Source organism: Pan paniscus, chromosome 16, assembly GCF_029289425.2.
Source record: "Pan paniscus chromosome 16, NHGRI_mPanPan1-v2.0_pri, whole genome shotgun sequence".
NCBI lineage: Eukaryota > Metazoa > Chordata > Mammalia > Primates > Hominidae > Pan > Pan paniscus.
The window spans coordinates 74,621,555-74,641,410 of NC_073265.2; the positions used below are offsets into that span (position 1 = coordinate 74,621,555).

Consider the following 19,856-nt stretch of genomic DNA (forward strand, 5'->3'; position numbering starts at 1 on the left):
AACAAGCTGCTTTGCATTTTGGGGTGATCAGAACCAGTAACTAGATGGCAATCACGTCTGTTACTGAAGATGGAAAAACTATACTTAAGTTGGTATAACAATCTTTCATAACATGGCTTCATAGAAAAGAAGTATAAAAAGGATTCCTTGAGGTTGAAAAAGAGTGCTCTTTTCCCTTCATTATTTAAGATTAGGACAAATTTATAAAACAGGAAAAAAAATAGTACAAATCCCTTGGCAAACAGAGTAAAACATCTACTCTGTTTTGCTTTTTTTCACTTCTTACACTCTCTTTCATAGGAAGTCAATTTACAGACTTCCATCAAGCCCTTAGAGACCTTTTTGTACTATCCATGACAAGCTCTTGATGTTATCTCTGCACTTTTGACAAATTCTTAGCAGTTAACTTACAAGGCAGTTAAGATTTTTGTTCAAGCACAATATAGCTAGACTAGTGTCATATACTCAATAAAACAAATATTTACCAAGCATTTATTGAGTGGAAGATAAAAAGCACAAAGCATAATTATAAAATATTTTCCCCTGCCACCATAAAAAAATTGAACAGGCTTACAGAATACAGCGTAAGAAAACATGACCAAAGCAAAAATAGTAAGGACTAAAGAGGGGAGGAAGGGGAAATATCAACATGGACTGAATACGACCCAGAAGAGCCTTCATGGATGGTCAGACATGTAAAGACAAATTGGGTAGGGTTAAGGGGTGGAGGTCAGGGCACATTCTATAGGGAAACAGCAGCTGATACAGAAGCCTGAAAGGAAAAGCGGGCAGAGCACCTGGACAGGACTCTTCAGGAACGAGCACGCATGTGTGTGAAAAACAACTTAGTGAGGTACCGTTCACCCAAACATTAGAGAAACCGCATAAAAATGCTTCTTGGTAAGCAAGAAGAAGGCAGGGCCTGGCTTGTAGAAGAACTCAATAAACATTTGAACTGTCTAAAGAGGAAAAGTTAATGAATAGGCCAAACTCACTCCGTTGTTTTAAGAGCTACAACTTTAGAGAACAACAAATCACAAACCCAGTAGACAGGTCCTGGCATTTGAAATCCAACCCCATTTTTCCCTTAATCTTTCCCCTCTGAGCAAATGGTATCGACATGAACAAGCCATGTTGATTTGATCAAGACACTCATCCGTGGTTAAAAGAGTCTTTACTTTCAAGAGATACAAACAGAAATATTTACAGATGAAGTGATCTGTCCGGAATCTGCTTCAAAATAATCCAAAGTGGAGTATAAATGAAATAAGATTTGCCAAAAGTTTATCATTGTTGAGGGTGGCTACAGTACATAGTTCAACTTTTGTTGAAGCTAGGCATGGTGGCTCACACCTGTAATCCCAACACTTTGTGGAGACAGAAGGATCACTTAGCCCAGGAGTTCGAGACCAGCCTGGGAAACACAGGGAGACACCGTCTCTCCAAAAAAAAAAAAAAATTAGCCACCATGATGGTGAGCGCTACTTGTGAGGCTGAGGTAGAAGGATCACTGGAGCCTGGGAGGTCAAGGCTGCACTAAGCTGTGATTGTGCCACTGCACTTCAGCCTGGACAAAAGAGTGAGACTCTGTCTCAAAACAAAAAAAAGAAAGAAAGAAAGAAAGAAAGATGGAACATATTATAACTGTCAGACCATTTGTTGCAACCTGGGCTGCAATCTTTTTCTTTAAACCCAAAAGAACTTCTGACCAGGTAAATGTAGTCTTTTTTTCTTTTTTAATGACAAATCTACTTTATAAAGTACCTTCCCTTATCAGTGAGAAAGAAAATATAAAAGAGCTGAGTCAAATCTGGAGTCAATAAAGGTTTGTAGTTCTTCAAACAAGAACCCTTGCTCTGAATTCTAAAAGTAAGTAACAGACATGCTGAAAAAATATTTCATTTTATGAAAGGTTCTGCACCAAAGCCTTTTACAAAAACAGTATACAAAACCTACTAAACATCCTGTTCCATCTTCCACTTTGAAATCACTGCTTGGTCTAAATTCAGTTTCATTAATAAAAATGAACACAATAAAACAGTACTCTATGCCCCCATTCCACCCCAACAATTATCTTCAAAGGATGTCCAGATTTCTGTACGCTATTTGCCAATCCTACCTACATATTAAAAAAACAAATCTCAGCTTTAGAGGAAAATCACTGGTTAATTAAAATGTCATTTAGGGTTGTATTTGTTTTCTATGAAGGGATAATAATGGGATATTTTATTTTCATTTATTACTAAAGCAACACCTTTCATTATTAGAAATGTATTTCCATTTCAAGCTACGTTTCAAAGCAAATTATAGTCTTCAACTAGCCACTTTCATAGGTATTTTGAATGCAATATTTTATTATAAAGCTTTGGCTGGCCTCCAGCGTTAATTAGCACAAAAAGATGGGTTTATTTTCAAAAGACAGGACAGTCTTTTCAGCCTTCAAAATGTTTTCATCAAAAATTACTATGTACCATAAAAATAACACGCTCACTGTAAACATTTAAGCGATTCAAAAATAAAGTAGAAAGTCAAAGTCTCCACCTACCTGCCCTCTAAGATGTTAATACTTATGCTTAACATATTTTATTTTTTAAAAGGAGGGGAAACCACATCATAACTACTTTAAAAGGCCTTTACAACTTCTTTGTAATTACACACACACACACACGCACACACACACACACACACACACACACACACACACACAGAGTGGGGAAGGAGAGGGAGGGGGTGGGGGGAAGGAGGGAGGGACAGACAGACACATACACTTCAATGTAAGGCTTATTATAAAACGTACAAAAAAGGTGAGAAAACAGAGATGGGTGGGAGATGGGCCTGCAATTTCAATATCTGAAGTCAAAACAACTTATTAGGAGATAATTTAGAATGCTTCTTGTCAACCCTATTTGGGGAAAATATTGATTTGATAAAAGGTTACGGACTAAAATCAAAAAGTAGCTGCCTTTTGAAGGTCAATTAATCCTTCGGTTTTAGGAAAAACTAAAATGTTACAAAACACACACAGTGAAACATACAGAGAACTCAAACTGACCTAACTACATTTATCCTCTCCTTCCCAATTATCCTTTATCACTAATTTCCCCAAACTACTACTCTATTAGTTTCCTATTGCTGTTAACAACAAATTATCACAAACTCAGTGGCTTAAGACAACACAAATTTATTATCATATTATCATTTCTGGAAGTCAAAAGTCCAAAATGACTTTCACTTGTTTAAAAATCAAAGTGCCAGCAGGGCTGTGTTCCTTCTAGAGTCTCTATGTGGAGAAAGTGTTCTTTTGCTATTTCCAGCTTCTAGAGCTGCATTCTGTGGCTCACGGGCTCCTTCCTCCATGTTCTAAGCCAGCAGTGTAGCATCTTCAATCACCTGACAAAATCCAACACGTTTTCATCATAAAAATGGTCAAAGTAGGAATAGAAGGCAACGTCCTCATCTAACAAAAGGTACCTGTGAAAAACCCACACCTGACAACATCATACTTAATGGTGAAAGCTTGGATGCTTTCTCTTTAAGATCAGTAGCAAGACAAGGATGTTTGCGCTCACCACTTCTATTCAATGTTGTACCAGAGATGCTTCTCAGGGTGATTAGGCAAGAAAAAGAAATAAAAGGCATCCAGATTGGAAAGGAAGAAAACGATCTCCAACTACTTCATCCTGTACATAGAAAATCCTAAGGCATCCACTTAAGAGCTGTTGCCAAACAAACAAGCCAGATTATAGTCTATAATTGACCTCTGAAACAAGGCTACAGTTTCAGAGACCGGTATGCAAAAATCAATAGTATTTCTATATATAATCAATGAACAATCAAAAACTGAACAATTAAGATAACAAAATTAACAATCGCATCAAAATGAATAAAATCATAAGCAACAAATTTCAAGAAAGTACCAAGTTTATACAATGAACACTACAAAACACTGTTGAAAGAAATCAAAGACAACCTAAATGAAAGGAATCAAATTCAGCATCCAGAAAAAATTCCTCACATTTATGATCAATTTCAACAACGATGCCCAAGACAATTCAATTGGGGAAAGAATAGTCTTTTCAACAAATGCTTCTGGAACATCTAGAGATCCACATGCAAAAGAAAAAAGTTGGACTCTTCCCTTACAAAATACACAAAAATGAACTCTCACATTACATACCTAAATGTAAGAGCTAAACCTATAAAATTTCTAGAAGAAAACATAGGAGTAAATCTCTGTGACTCTGGGTTAGGCAAAGAATTGTTCTTAGATATGATGTCAAAAAAAATCAACAACAGAACATTATCAAAACTGAAAATTTTGCTTGAAAGGATAGCATCAAGGAAGTGAAATGACAACCCACAGAATGAGAGATAATTTTTGCAAATCATGTATCTGATAAGGGACCTGTAGTCAGAATATACAAAGAACCCTTACAATTCAATAAGACAACCCAATTTAAAAACAGGCAAAGGATGTGAATAGGCATTTCTCCAAAGATACAGAAAAACGGCCAATAAGCACAGAAAAAGATGCTCAAAATCATTTGCCATTTGGGAAATGCAATCAAAACCACAATGAGGTATCACTTCACGCCCATTAGGGTGGCTATAGATCAGAAAGTCAGATAACATGTGTTGGCAAGCACATGGAAACACTCAAGTCCTTATACACTGCTGGTAGGAATGTAAAATGGTGCAGCCACTGTGGAAATTTCTCAAAATGTTAAACACAGTTATCATACACCCAAGCAATTCTACTCTTAGGTATATACCCAAGAGAAATGAAAACATATGTCTTCACCAGAACTTGCTGTTCACAGCAGCATTATGCATAATAGACCAAAAGTGGAAACAACTCAACTGCCCATCAACTGGTGAATGGATAAGTAAAATGTGATGTAACCAGTCATTGGACTGTCATTCATTAATAAAAAGAACAAGGTACTGATCCATGTTCTAACATGAGTGAATCTTGAAAACACTATCCTAAATTAAGCCAGTCACAAAAGGCCATGTATTGCATGATTTTATATATACATGCACTTTTATGTATATATAATTATATATATTTATATATATAAATTTATCTATATAAATATATAAAATTATATATCATATATGATATATATATTTTTCATATATATCATATATATCAGATATATATGATATATATCATATATATTTGCAAAATTATATATCATATATCATATATATGATATGATATATGATATATATACCACATACATCATACATACATCATACATACATCATACATACATCATACATACATCATATATACATCATATATATATCATATATATATATGAACTTTCCAGAATAGGTATATCAATAAAGACAGGAAGTGTACAAGTGGCTGCCACAGGCTGAGAGGAGCAGGGAATGGTGAGTGACTGCTAATGGATATGGCACTTTTTTTGGGGGGTGATGAAAATGTTCTGGTCAGACAATGGCAATTACGAAACTGTATACACACGAAAAACCAAAGAATCACACACTTTAAAAGGGAGAATTTAGCTCGGCATGGTGGCATGCGCCTGTACTCCCAGTTACTCAGGAGGCTGAAGCAGGACTGCTTAGAGCCCAGGACTTCAAGGCTGCAGCGAGCTATGATCGCTCCACTGCACTCCAACAAGGATGACAGTGCGAGACCCGTTTTCTAAATAATAATAATAATAATAAATAACCCAAGGTACTCAGTTCACATGCAAAACCACTGGTAAACATAAATTATCTCCAAGTAATCTAGAAAGAAAATGAGCACATAAGACGTCTTCTAAAAACACACATATATTTCTTTACATGTTACATTTAACGTAAAAATCAGCTATGCAGAAGTTACATGAACATTTTATGTTGGAAAGGTAAATGACTATTATTAATACAGAATGGTTAAGTACATTTATGTTTTTATGTACAAATGCATAAAAGGAAAAGCATCCTTAAAATAAACACCATCAATGGCTCCTCGGTGGTCACAAAACAAAATCCTCACACCTTTGTCTTCCTTCACAATTGAGCTTTATCCACCTTTTCAGGCTGATCTCCCATTATTACCTGACACAAACTTGGGTGGGCCAGAGTTTCCACTGACCATCCCCCCACTATTCATCCAACACCATGTTCACTGCCTCCCATTCCTGACCATTTGCCTTTTGTCTTCAACTAATTCTGGGGACGTTCTGTCCAAATAAATGATCCATATTCTTGAAGGCTGGAATCAAGTCCTATTACAAATATATTTTCTCACCCTCTCCAGAGCATAGCAACCCAGCATCTACTGGCCTCTCACAGCTCTAACCATCCACAACCCTAAACTGGCTTCTCATCAAACGGGTACTTTTCACCACCCAAATTCAATTAATTCACTCTTACAATAATAAAGAATAGTTGCCTACAGCCTACCTTTTCCAGCCTTGATTCAATCATTTATCAATTTTATCTTCAAAGTCCCTCACTTCAGGGAGATGATATATCAGCTTTCACCCAGAGTCCTAAAGAAAACAGCACTCTTGCCAATGACATAGTGCCACCTAGTGGCAACGTAAGGTAAATCACAGTGGCAGTAGGAGGATCTCTACACTACTTTTACAGGAATGCACTGCAGGTAAAAAATAAGAAGCTACAGTACTGTTTGGCAGGACAATTTGTTTCATACGTGCATACTATCGCCCTGACTAAATTAACTCTCAAGTCTTACAGGTATTATTTGTTTTCAGTTCCATGCACAGATTAGCCATTTAGTACTTACTAAATCAAACTCAATTTCTGAAGTGTCTTACACCAATATATTCATGCACATATGGTTAAAATTTTCCTTGAGGATCTATCATGTGAGAGTGTGGCTTATTACAACAAGTAAACAGAACAAATAAATACAAAATGAAAAGAAATCGCATGATTTACTCGCATATAAGGGAGCTTGTTGTGGATTAAGTTTCATGACCCAGGACACTGAAACAGAAATGGAATAAATGAGAATAAAATTAAAAGTTGTCATCAAAAATACATAAGCCACCTAAAGTCCTAGGTGTCAAGCATAGCTCTATGAGTACAATCCCCTGCCTGAGATTACCATATGCCCAGCTGTATGCTATACACTAAGACATTTAGGAAGGAAGCGGGGTCAGGGATTGACCCCAGACTCAATCTTTTCAAGTGGGGAAGAAAGATCTTCCGATTGAAAAATAAAGACAAAAAAGGCTTCACTGTCACAGAAGTTTCAACAACCAACAGGATATTTAAAACAGTTATCAAAGCAAAACCACTGTATGTTCACTTACATTTTTACACAGTCCCTCAAACTCACAAAATGCTGTTTGCTCAGGGACTTCTTCCAGTCTTACTAGGGAACCTGGAAAGTGAGGGGAGGATTGCAAGGGACCACTAGAACTCTCTTCCTCAATTCCCCTTCTCTGAGAAGGGAGGCTACAGCTTGCCTCTCTAACCACTAAAAGGCATCACCCTCCTCAAAGTTAATAGCTGGATTCCCTGATACATATTTTCACTAAATGAATTCTCATAAAACTCTCATTAAGATTTAGAGAAGGCTTCCAGGGTTGAATTCCTGAACATTAAGAACAGCATGTTTTTTAAAAGTTTAACTTGGTGATTGGACCAGGACTTCATCTAGGCTATGAATGCTCAGAATGGTAGGTCCTTTACCAAACAGCTTGAGTTTGTGTATAAAGTGATCTCATCCTCTTAAGAGTCAGAGAAACAGAACCAAGCGACTTCACTATAATTTGATCTGAGGAAGTTTCTTACTCACAATAGGTAAATGAAGGCACATACTAACCAGCAATATAAACAACAATATCAAGTGTCATTCACACATGCAAAAAACAGACAAAATCCCAAACTCTGTGTTCTAACAAATCGCAAAAACCTCACTAACAATAAATTGAAATGACCAAATGTTCGGACCGAAAAGCAATGCCTTGGTAGCCTAGCCATGCCTAACTCAAATAATAGAACCATCTCGATGTTAAAATCCTCACAGATCAAGCTGTGTATGTCTCGGGTCAAGACTTCGCCAAAAAGCAGTGAGCACACACTTAAGAGGGAAAAAATCTACCTCAGCCTCCTAAATGCAATCATCTCTACACGAGTTGCAGGCCCCAAGCTTCAACGTGTTCTGCTGGACAACGCAGTAGAAAGCTGACAAGCAGGTGGCCTTCCCACACTGACTGAACCACCTCCATGCCCATGTCCATTCATTTTCTTGTCCACCCCATGTGCTGTAACAGACCTCCTGGCTCAGGGCACTCTTTCCTTCCTGACGGCCTTCACTTAATGACTTTGTACTTTTAGGTGCAAAAATTATCTGCAGAAATCCACACTGAAAACCAAGCTTGAGAAAGGCAGCAATAACCAACATTTTTACAAGAACAACAAGGTCAATTTCAAGCCCATCAGATTCAAATAGCAAGCATGGATGAAAATGAAAGATTGAAAGGCTTGAGTGCCTTCTTAATGTATTAAATATCCATTTAATTTACAATTAAGCTCACTGTGCTCACTGGCCTTTTAATCAGCTTTCCAGGTCCTGCTCAGACTTGCCTAGGACATGGGAATGAAAGAACCTATAAATTTATGGACCAATCTACCTTAACTAACTTGTCAAGTGTTCCTGCATCAAGCAGAAGAAACATCAGTGAAACTGATACAGGAATTAACCCCTTGTTAATCCATAAAACTTAAAGGAGCGGGATCCAATCTTCTGGCTTCCCTGGGCCACGCTGGAAGAAGAATTGTCTTGCGCCACACATAAAATACACTAACACTAATAATAGCTGCTAAGCTTTAAGAAAATTGCAAAAAAAGAAAATCTCATAATTTTTTGTTTGTTGTGAGATGGAGCCTCACTCTGTCACCCAGGCTGGAGTGCAGTGGCACCATCTTGGCTCACTGCAACTTCTGCCTCCTGGGTTCAAGCGATTCTCCTGCCTCAGCCTCCCGAGTAGCTGAGATGATAGGCGCGTGCCACCATGCCCAGCTAATTTTCGTATTTTTAGTAGAGACGGGGTTTCACCATGTTGGCCAGGCTGGTCTCAAACTCCTGACCTCAGGTGATCCACCCACCTCGGCCTCCCAAAGTGCTGGGATTACAGGTGTGAGCCACTGTGCCTGGCCAATGTTTTAAGAACGTTTACGAATTTGTATTGGGCCACATTCAAAGCCTTCACAGGCTGCATGCAGCCTGCAGGCCGCGGTTGGACAAGCTTGGATTAGAGAAATCTACAGAGACAAACTAGTGACTTAGTAGCCCTCTGATCTCTCATGATTCGCAAGAAACTTAGGATGACTATGTGTAAAGACCACAAACATCAATTTAACTGAAGGGTTCCCGCCACACTGGAATGAGGAAGCTGAGCAAACTCAGAGGACTCTAAGAAAGGGCTGATGTCATCTGAACTGTTCGGAATTATAAACTCCTCTAAACATGTTTCAAAACCAGAACTCGTAAGAGTTGTTCTGATACACGGATTAAAGAGGGATGACAAAGTGTCTGTCCCCCACACTGGTCAAAGGGACAGGTCATTGTTATGCTGGCAATGCAGGCTGCTGAAAAGAATGTATCTGTCAAAAGTAATCAAAGTAATGACCCCAGAAGGCTCCAGAAACAGACTGGTAAATTCAGGTTGCTTTCAGACTTCCACAATGCTGGCACACAAGGGGAAAGACAAAACTAACATTGACAGAGCATTATATTTGATATTACATTTAATCCCCATTAAAAAGATACTATTTCCCGTTTCACTAGTGACAAAGTTGATCTTTCAAAGGTTAAATTATTTAACACCAAGGTCAAAGGGTAAGTTGGAGAGACCAGATTCAAACCCAGTCTGACATTAAAACATGCGTTTTCCCCCCACATCGTCTCCTGCTAATAACCTCAAATCTAAAAACTGACTTGCCCTACACCTTGAGCCCCATCCTACAAACTCTCCCTGATGTTATTAATTCAGCTGTCACTGTGCACCTACAACGTGCCAGACACCATACTCCTCAACACTCTGTAGGCACAGAAGGAACAGATAAAAATCCCTACCTTCATAGATATTATTCTAGGGGTAACACAGGTAAATAAAACATTAAAATAGTTTTCACATAGTAGCAAATTCCATATAGCAAAATAAAACAGAAGAAGGAATAGCAAATGAGGGAGATGCCCTTTTAAACATGGTGCTGAGGGAAGGCCTCCCTGAGAAAGATCTCATTTACCCCAAAAATAAAAAAGCAAGTAATAGAAAAAACAGGTAAAAGGTGTTCTAGACACTTAAACCTGCCACATTGAGAACTCAGGGTTCTGATGCAAAACCTCGCTGCATATAATGCATTAACTTATTTTTATACATTTAAACAAACAAACTCTACTTAAGAACTGTGTTCTAAAGGAAGGAGCATATTACAGGAAGGCAGTTTTTGGTCAGAGTAAACACACTTAAAAACTAAACCTATTGAAAGACCAAGAACAACTGAAAGTCTTTGCTTTGTCAGATTTTTGACCAAAAGGAAAATTAAAGAAACACACCATGCCCACCCAATGATTTCACCAAGGAATTTTAAGAGAGAAAATCCTACTTCTTCCTCACCCAGTAGCCAGTGAAATGACTCAGCAAATTCACAAGTTCACTGGGGCTGCTTTCATGTAACACAGGGACAATACATGACAGACACAGCGGAACCCTACAGGTTGCCTAGTATTTGAAAGACTGTGAAGAGGAGGAGATGTCAAAATTCAAAGTCTTAAATGATGTAGTTTTAAGTATGTTCAGCAATTTCACCACTCAGTAGTAAGGCCAGCTACAGTTGAAAGGAATCAGAAATTTGAGGGGTGTGAAATAAGCAGAAGCACAGAAGTTAAGGATTTGTATTCTTCCCACATTTTCCACTTTATTTTATACTGCTGAGAAAAAACAAATTTAATAGTTTTCTGCTGTATAAGAGAGACACATTCACTTTATGTCACAGTAAGAGTCACTCAATTTTAATACAACTATCTCAATGTATAAATTAACATTCTCCCCCCTTGCCCACACATAGTAAGTCTCTTATGATGCTGCTGATTAGAGAAGCAAAAGTTGCCGCTACAATTCTCTTCCTGCATTTTAATATAAATAATCATCAGTCTTTTCTTCATACAGTGCAGTGTGGACACTATCATCAGAATGTACCAGCACTGGGTGTGCAAAGTTTACAAAGATTAGCAAGAGCAAAAGCGTTGAGATTTTTGAAATTCATGCTGCTGCAAAGAAGTATGTAAAAACTCACTCACTATAGAGGACCACACAGAAACTCAGGCATGAAGTTATATGGCTGTGTGATTGGTTTGGGAGAAGGAACGGAAAGCACTTCCACCAACCTATATGCCTGAGCAAATTAATGCAAAACCTCAGAAGCTACAAAAAAGTTTATCTACCTAAATTAAAATTGGTGTCCACAGCAGTAGCCAGCAAAATGCCTGCGAAGCGCAAAGTGGTAAATATTTTAGGGTCTGTAGGTCATATGGTCTCTGTTAAACAATATGTAAATGAATGGGTGTGGCCGTGTTCCAATAAAACTTCATTTATAAAAAGAGGCAGCATGGTACATCCAGTCAGCAAGCTCTAATGTACCAACCCCCGGTCTAACACTAACCAAATACCTCTTAATAAGCCAAAGAAACTGTGTCCTCTTAGGCCGGAAGCGGTGGCTCACACCTATAATCCCAGCATCTTGGGAGGCCGAGGCGGGGAGATCACCTGAGGTCAGGAGTTTGAGACCATCCTGGCCAACATGGTGAAACCCTATTTCTACTAAAAATACAAAAATTAGCCAGGCGTGGTGGCGGGCGCCTGTAATGCCAATTACTGGGGAGGCTGAAGCACGAGAATCGCTTGAACCCAGGAGGCAGAGGTTGCAGCGAGCCTAGATCACGCCATTGCACTCCAGCCTGGGCAACAAGAGAGAAACTCCGTCTCAAAAATAAAAAAGGAAATAAAAGTATACAAAGTGAAAACAAAGAAATTAAACTGCCCTTATTTGCCAGTGACATTACTGTCTATGCACAAAATTCCAAAAATCTACAAAAAAGCTCCTAGTACTAAAAATGAGTTTAGCAAGGTTGTAGAATCCAACGTCAGCATATAACATAAAATCATCTTCCTATATACTAGCAATCACCAACTGGAAATTGAGAAGTATCATTCACAACAGTACCACAAACATGAAATAAATGTGTAAGATTACAAAATACAAGCAAGATCCAACTGCTAAAAACTACAAAACACTGACGAAAAATCTAACAAGGTCTAAATAAATAGATATACCATGTTCATGGCTCATTATTAAAATGTCAGTTGCCTCCTAACTGATTTCCAGTTTCAATGCAATGTCAATCAAAAACCCCAGCAGGCTGGGCATGGTGGCTCTCATGCCTTTAAGCCCTACACTTTGGGAGACCATGGTGGGAGGATTGCTTCATCCCGGGAGTTTGAGACCAGGCTGGGCAACATAGAGAGACCCTGTCTCTACAAAAATAAAAAAATTAGCCAGGCATGGCGGTGCATGCATGTGATCCCAGCTACCTGGGAGGCTGAGGTGGGATAACCACTTGGTTCAAGGCTGCAGTGAGCAGTGATCCTGCCACTGCGTTTCAGCCTGGGCAACTGAGTGGGACCCTTTTTTTTTTTTTTTTTTTTTTTTGAGACAAGGTCTCGCTCTGTCGACCAGGCTGGAGTGAAGTGGTGCAATCTCGGCTCACTGCAACCTCCATCTCCTGGGTTCAAGTGATTCTCCTGCCTCAGCCTCCCAAGTAGCTGGGATTACAGGTGCCCGCCACCATGCCCAGCTAATTTTTCTGTTTTTAGTAGAAACGGGGTTTCACCATGTTGGCCAGGCTGGTCTTGAACTCCTGAACTCAAGTGATCCACTCGCCTCGGCCTCCCAAAGTGCTGGGATTACAGGCATGAGCCACCGCACCAGGCCATGAAACACTTTCTTCCACCCACGGCTTTCTCTTCTCTCCCCATTTACAGCAGTAAGACAGCCTAACCTGGGAAAGAGAGAGAGAGGGAAGCTACTTCCAAATGGATGCCTGTCCCCATCAGTAATAACCAAGTCTATTCAAGTGCTAGATGTTAACTTTAAAAGAAGGAAACATCAAAAGTCCAAGTTTCGGCCGGGTGCAGTGGCTCATGCCTGTAATCCCAGCACTTTAGGAGGCTGAGGCGGGTGGATCACGAGGTCAGGAGTTCAAGACCAGCCTGGTCAATATGGTGAAACCCCGTCTCTACTAAAAATACAAAAATTAGTCAGGCATGGTGGCGTGTGCCTGTAGTCCCAGCTACTCGGGAGAGGCAGAAGATTCGCTTCAACCGGGGAAGCAGAGGTTGCAGTGAGCCAAGATCGTGCTACTGCACTCCAGCCTGGGTGACAGAGCGAGACTCCGTCTCAAAAAAAAAAAAAAGTCCAAGTGTCTTCGCCTAGCTTTGTCAGGAATGTTTTTACCCTCAATCTGTAAGTGTTACCAAACATATTTTTTAAAGGTTTACCCTCAATCTGTTAAGTTCAAAGGTTTACTATAATCTCTTCATAAGAAAACTATTGGAAAGATGGAATAAAATACACAGAAATGTCCTTAACAGGTAAATATTTATTTTTCTTTCTTATTATTATACTTTAAGTTCTGGGGTATATGTGCAGAACGTGCCGGTTTGTTGCATAGGTACACACGTGCCATGGTGGTTTGCTGCACCCATCAACTCGTCATCTACACTAGGTATGTCTCCTAATGCTATCCCTCCCCCAGCCCCCCAACAGGCCCCAGTGTGTCATGTTCCCCCCTCCCTGTGTCCGTGTGTTCTCACTGTTCAACTCCCACTACAGGTAAATATTTCTAGAATGTATCTACTCCATCAGGTAGTGTAAGTATTCTAAACTGTGCTAGTATAGCTGCTTTAAATCACTGCTTTCTTCTGCAAATGGTGGCACCTTGAAAGTGTTATCTTGAAGGGGAAGTGAGTGATTTGCTCATGTCTCTACTGAACTAACACTGTTAACACCCAGTCCAGTTCTACCTTAAACAAGTCTCAGAAATACAGACATAATCCATACTTGTTATTTGTCAAGACTAAGGTAAAATAAGGAAAGTTGGAACTAACTCATATCCTCTTATGACTGATGTACTGAAAACAATCCATCTCTCACCATTTCCTAAATAGCATAGTCACAAAGAGCTCTACCCTACCAAGTACTCTGCAAGTCCCACTCGCAAAGGAAGACTCACAGGTGACTGAGAAGATAAATTTGCTATTGTTTCCATTATCCTTCAGTTCATCTGACACCTGTGAAGAAATGCATTTGGATAAGACTCACAAGTCTCAGGGCCCCTTCTTTATGAAAGAAATAGCTAAGCCTCCATACTCAGAAGCATCAGACTTTTCAGAATGCTTAAGTCATGTAAAAACGTATCAAAATTATTATCATTACAGCTACCAGGAAATAGCTACCTACTCCATGTTAGATACTGCAGTTAAGTATCTCACACAGTTTCACTGATTCCTAACAACACTGCAAAGCATGTTACTAACCCTTAAGGAGTAGGAAGCTGAAGCTCTGAGAGGCTATGCAACTACTCAATGGAAATGCGGGGATCTGAACTCTACCTAGCTCCAAAGGGCGTACTTTCTTCTAAAATTTCTAATTTTTTTCCAATTTCACAATGGAGGCAGAGTTTTCACTACAATTTTAATAATTTCGCCAGCTGGGTGGGGTGGCTCACGTCTGTAATTCCAATACTGTGGGAGGCTGAGGTGGGAGGACGGCTTGGGACCCCGGGAGACAATTGGGCAACAGTGAAGATTCCGACTCTAAAAAAATAATAATTTCACCAAAAGGGGGGACAGATTTCTAAATCGGAATCTCTTGTTAAAATCCTTAGAGCACTAGTTAAGCCCCACTTCTTTTCAAAAAATAACCGACAGATTAAAAAAAAGGTTAGAAATCCTTTTAAAGTAAATTTCATCAGAGATCTGCAAGGGAACTGTCATTTTGGACAAGTCCCCAGAGTTGGTGGCCCTCTCCTGTGTACACCAGCTACCACTAGGCAGTAAAAGTAATTTACCCAATTCAAACACATACCGTGCCTGCACTATGTTAAGACCACTGGCAAAGAGGGTACAAAGTTAAATAAGGTCTATCACAGCCCTCAAGGAGTTAAAGGACTAGAGGAGGAGTCCATTTATAGTATAGTATGTGTGCAGTTACCATTTAGTCAAGGCAAACGAACTGTGGGAAATCCTACAACAATAGTACCTACAGTATAACATGCCATCACCGCCCACAGAAGGAAAGCAACTGGTGCCCTCGTCACGTTATGTTGTTAGTACTTGCTTACATGATGTCCCTCCCTGACAATCCCTTCCAACCTCTGTCAACCTCCTTCCCCACAATCACACACACACACAAAACCACACTGCCAGGAAGGGAAGCCATTGAGTGAGTATTGTGAATCCTACAAGTGGCTCTGTAGTTTAAAAGGGCAATGCCTGTGCCTGAAGAAAATTTGTCTTTAGCTTCATCAGGTGAAGAAAATTGGTTTTATAACACAAGGCCCACCAAACCAGAAAAGCCCAGGAACGCTTCTCCACAGGACTCACTTAGCACGAGAAATCACTCAGAGCAAACTGACGCACACAGTATTTGTCTAATTTTTCTTTTTCATTTAGCAGAAGGTAAGGTAAAGGAATACAACTGAAGTTAATAAATGACACTCTAGCCATTTTGATCATTTGTCACTATAAATGATAGACATTTAAGCTAGTTCCATCTGGGGAAGTGAAACAGAATCATGTTCATATAATAAGCCACACGAACCAAATTCAGTGGAATACGTGCACCCAAAACTGGACCAGACTTGTACTGAATGCAGCCTGCAAATCCCCAAGAGTCCACGACAGAATACAAGAACAGTAACACTGGTTTATCTCAACTCATCTTAGCTCCCTCACAAACTTGCCAATAATGACCTTTCAAGAACTGCACCGTTTGTCCTCATCTGGGCAATCCCGTGGCTTAGAAAAACTGAATAAATTGCTTCTTCGAAAAATAAAACAACGCGGGGAGGGGGGAGTAGTAACAAAAAAAAAGGCACACTGGTTTTTACTGTACTGAAGCAATAAACTCTCCAACTAACTTCATTAATGAGTATCAGCAAAGAATGAACACCAAAATACCGCTCAATCCAACTTTCATCGTGAATTCTTGAATTCACAGTAGGATCATTAAATGTGACGGTATCACTCTGCTATAAAAACTATTTCCAAAACAAAACAAACCTATCTACCCCCTTTCTTGATTAAAAAAAAAAAAGAAAGAAAGAAGGAAAATTTGAGGGTTTTTGCTTTTTTCAACTTCACATACCGGTTTGCCTTTGCAAAAAAAAAAAAAAAAAAAATTGTTTAGTCTCAAAGTATAGCTGCAAGGTGGACCGGCTGCACGGGTCCCAGAGGGCCGCTCGCCTCCGACGGTCGCAGTTTCAGCCGGGCCGCGCCCGCGAGAAACAGCGGAGAGGCCCCAGCAGGCGGGCGCCGCCGGACAGGTTTACCGTCCGCGTCGGCCCCGGGGAGCCGCTCCCTCGCGCCCGCAGCACTTGTTCGCGGCGCGGACTCCACACCGCGGCCGCCCGCCCCAGGAGAGGACTGAGTCCGCCCCAGCGGCGCCAACCCGGGGACCCGGGGCAAGGGTTCGGGGCCATCCGCGGCCGGGCGCGCCCCCCATCCGGAAAGCGGCGACGGCCCCCAAGTTGGGCTGCGGAGTGGGAGGCGCGCCGAGCCCCAAGCAGACAATGCGGGAGAAGGGTGATGCGCAGGGAGGAGGGGTCCGCAAAGCTGAGGTCCCCGCGCCGCCCGGCTACCCATCCGTTCCGCCCGCCCCTGAAGCCCCGCGCAGCCCCCGACCCTCCTCTGGGGCCCGCCCCACCGAGCGGCCGCAGGGGACGGGCCGCGCTCCGCACCCCGACCCCTCCTCAAATCACAAAACTTCCCCCAACTCCGCCAACTAAGTTGCGCTCTCACCGTGCGGCTCCCGGGGCTCCCCCGCGGGCCCAGCCGAGACAGCTCCTCACCTTCGCCGCGGAGAAAGACAATAGGCTGCCTCTCCCCCGGCGGCGGCAGCAGCGGCTGCGGCTAAAGCGGCGGCAACCGAGGCGAGCGATGGGCACGGCGGTCTCGGCCGAGCCGAGGGGCTTCACCGCTGCTGCTCCGGCTCCGCGACAGCTCTGCACCTAGCCCCAGCCACCCCGCGCACCGGCTACAAGCTGCCCGGGGGTGGCCGGGGCACGCAAGAGGGCAGTAACGTCTGCGAGTCCTCCCGTGAGTACACGCGGAGCAAGGGCTGCGAGCTGGGATTGCACGGCAGAGCTGCCCATCCCGCTCCACGAGACCAATAGTAAGGCACCTGGGCGGGGCGCTCAGGTTGCGCAGGGAGGCTGAGGTTGACCGCCGGGGCTGCTCTGTGGCAAAGTGATCACAGCAGGGTGGCTGGCAGAGACTGCTCTGGGAAATGCCCACTCACGGTCTCCTCTCCGCCCTGTTTCTAGAAACTGCCCTTTCTCTGTGTGCTCGTGGTTACCTGAGCTGTAGCATTTAACCACACATCGTGAAATGATTTACTCCTCTATTTCCCCCACTTCAACTCAGGAAGTGGGGTTGAGTCTTCTGCGTCCACAGCCTAGGACAGTCTAAGGTATTAGGTATTAAATATAGGTATTAAACAAGTGTTGGATGGATGCACGGCGCTATGGCGGAATCACAATTGTGACAGTGCATTCCGTGAACTTTTGGCTACTCGATCACCACAGTCGTTCCGCGTTCAAGCTGCAAAGGACCTCAGAAATCATCGGATTGCTTTGAGAAACAAAATGTGGTCCGTGTACCAACGGCGGCCGACGAGAATATATTAGTTGGTACACGGAGAAACTTCTTTTTTCAAATAGTTAAGTGTTTTAGTGCTCATTAGGAGGGAAATGCCTATCACGTCAAATCATTGTTTCATTAATGTTACTTCTTAGGTCAAATAAAAAGTGGCAAAAAACAAGTGTTTTTCAAGAAAAGTGTTAAGTAAAACTTGAGACACTTTATATGCAGTTCAAGAATGTAAAATACTAGTTGACAGTGATTGAAGTAAGAACAGTTGGTTAGGTAGGAGGAGAAGATTATTGGCTGGGAAGGAGGAGGAGGGAACCCTCTGTGGTGCTGATTCTGTATTTTGACCTGGGTGATGGATAACAAAAGTATGTACATCAATAAAAAATACATCCAGTGCACTTTAGATTAGTGCACTTTACACATTTTATACATGTATTTTTAATGTCAATTTTTTAAAAATCTGGTATGGGATATACCCCCACAACCCCCCCCCCAAAAATGCAAAGATGCAAATGACTGCCATTTAGGAAACACTGATCCAGGCAGGCTCACTAGCAGTGACCAAACACCTGAGAAAGGGTATTGTGAATACCTGATGTATGTGCCAGGAACTTCCATAGTTGAATAGCTCCAAATCTCAGAAATGCTCCTAACCTAGTGTTGAGCTCTGGTGCATAGATATATTTTCTTTTCTTTTTTCTTTCTTTCTTTCTTTTTTTTCTTTTTTTTTTGAGGCAGAGTTTCACTCTTGTTGCCCAGGCTGGAGTGCAATGGCACGGTATCAGCTCACTGCAACCTCCGCCTCCCAGGTTCAAGCGATTCTCCTGCCTCAGCTGCCCGAGTAGCTGGAATTACAGGCACATGCCACCACGTCCAGCTAATTTTTTATATTTTTAGTAGAGACAGGGTTTCACCATGTTGGCCAGGCTGGTCTTGAACTCCTGACTTCAGGTGATCCACCCACCTCAGCCTCCCAAAGTGCTGGGATTACAGGCTTACAGGTGTGAGCCTCAGCACCCAACCCAGAATGGCTTAAAAAAAGACAAAAAAAAAAAGTCCAAGCATGCCCAGTTCTTCATGTGAAATTATTTCTGTATCACCTCATCATGCTGCTCACCCTCTTCCACTGTTCTCTAATCTGTCCTTGTTGATATTTAAAAGCTGGCACAAGGCCGGGCGCAGTGGCTCAAATCTGTAATCCCAGCACTTTGGGAGGCTGAGGAGGGTAGATCACTAGAGCCCAGGAGTTCGAGACCAGCCTGGGCTACAGGTGAAACCCCATCTGTACTAAAAGATACAAAAATTAGCCAAACGTGGTAGCCCAAATCCCAGCCACTTGGGAGACCGATGTAGAAGGATCGCTTGAGCCCGGGAGGAGAGGTTGCATGAGCCAAATCAGCAGGGCAGCTGCAGAGTGGGGTGCAAGGTCCTCAACCCAGAGGCTCCCTAGGCCCCACTTGCCCCAGCTCATGAGAGCCTGGTTCTGAGCTCTGCCAGGACTGGGGCTCAGCACTGCCCATGAAAACAGGCGTGGCAGGGAAGAAAATCATAACCAAATATTTGTAGTCACCTCTCTCCTCCCTTCTGGAAAGGGAGGTTCCCAGGTTTGTGGACTCTTTGCCTCCTGGACATTATTGCGTAGTGAAGGGAGAAAGGTTGAGATGCAGAGTTGGAGAAACTAAGAGAGGCCGAACTGGTCCATCTGAGGAAAGATGAGTGAACCCAGAAGGGGAGGAGGGGACACCCCGGGGAAGCGGGGGGCTTCCCAGGTGGTCCAAGAAGGGGAGGGTGGGATATAGAAAGTCAGAGCATGATTTTGAGTTTTGGAGACAACAAGAGAAAAGAGGGAGGGATTTGGACAACTATGGAGAGGACTGGGCTGTGGAGAGAAATGTTTAGAGATTTGGAAGATGGTGTGTCATGCGA

General features: G+C 41.9%; 1 protein-coding gene across 1 annotated transcript in view; it reads right to left on the reverse strand.

The window, feature by feature from the left end:
- The window catches only part of LOC134729059 (A disintegrin and metalloproteinase with thrombospondin motifs 7-like), a 52,163-nt gene extending 34,732 nt beyond the window's left edge, over positions 1 to 17,431 (reverse strand). Inside the window, 2 exon segments of the mRNA XM_063596508.1 lie at positions 17,079 to 17,287; positions 17,384 to 17,431. Of these exon segments, the coding sequence (XP_063452578.1) occupies positions 17,079 to 17,287; positions 17,384 to 17,431 (257 nt within the window).
- Positions 17,432 to 19,856: the final 2,425 nt, after the last annotated feature.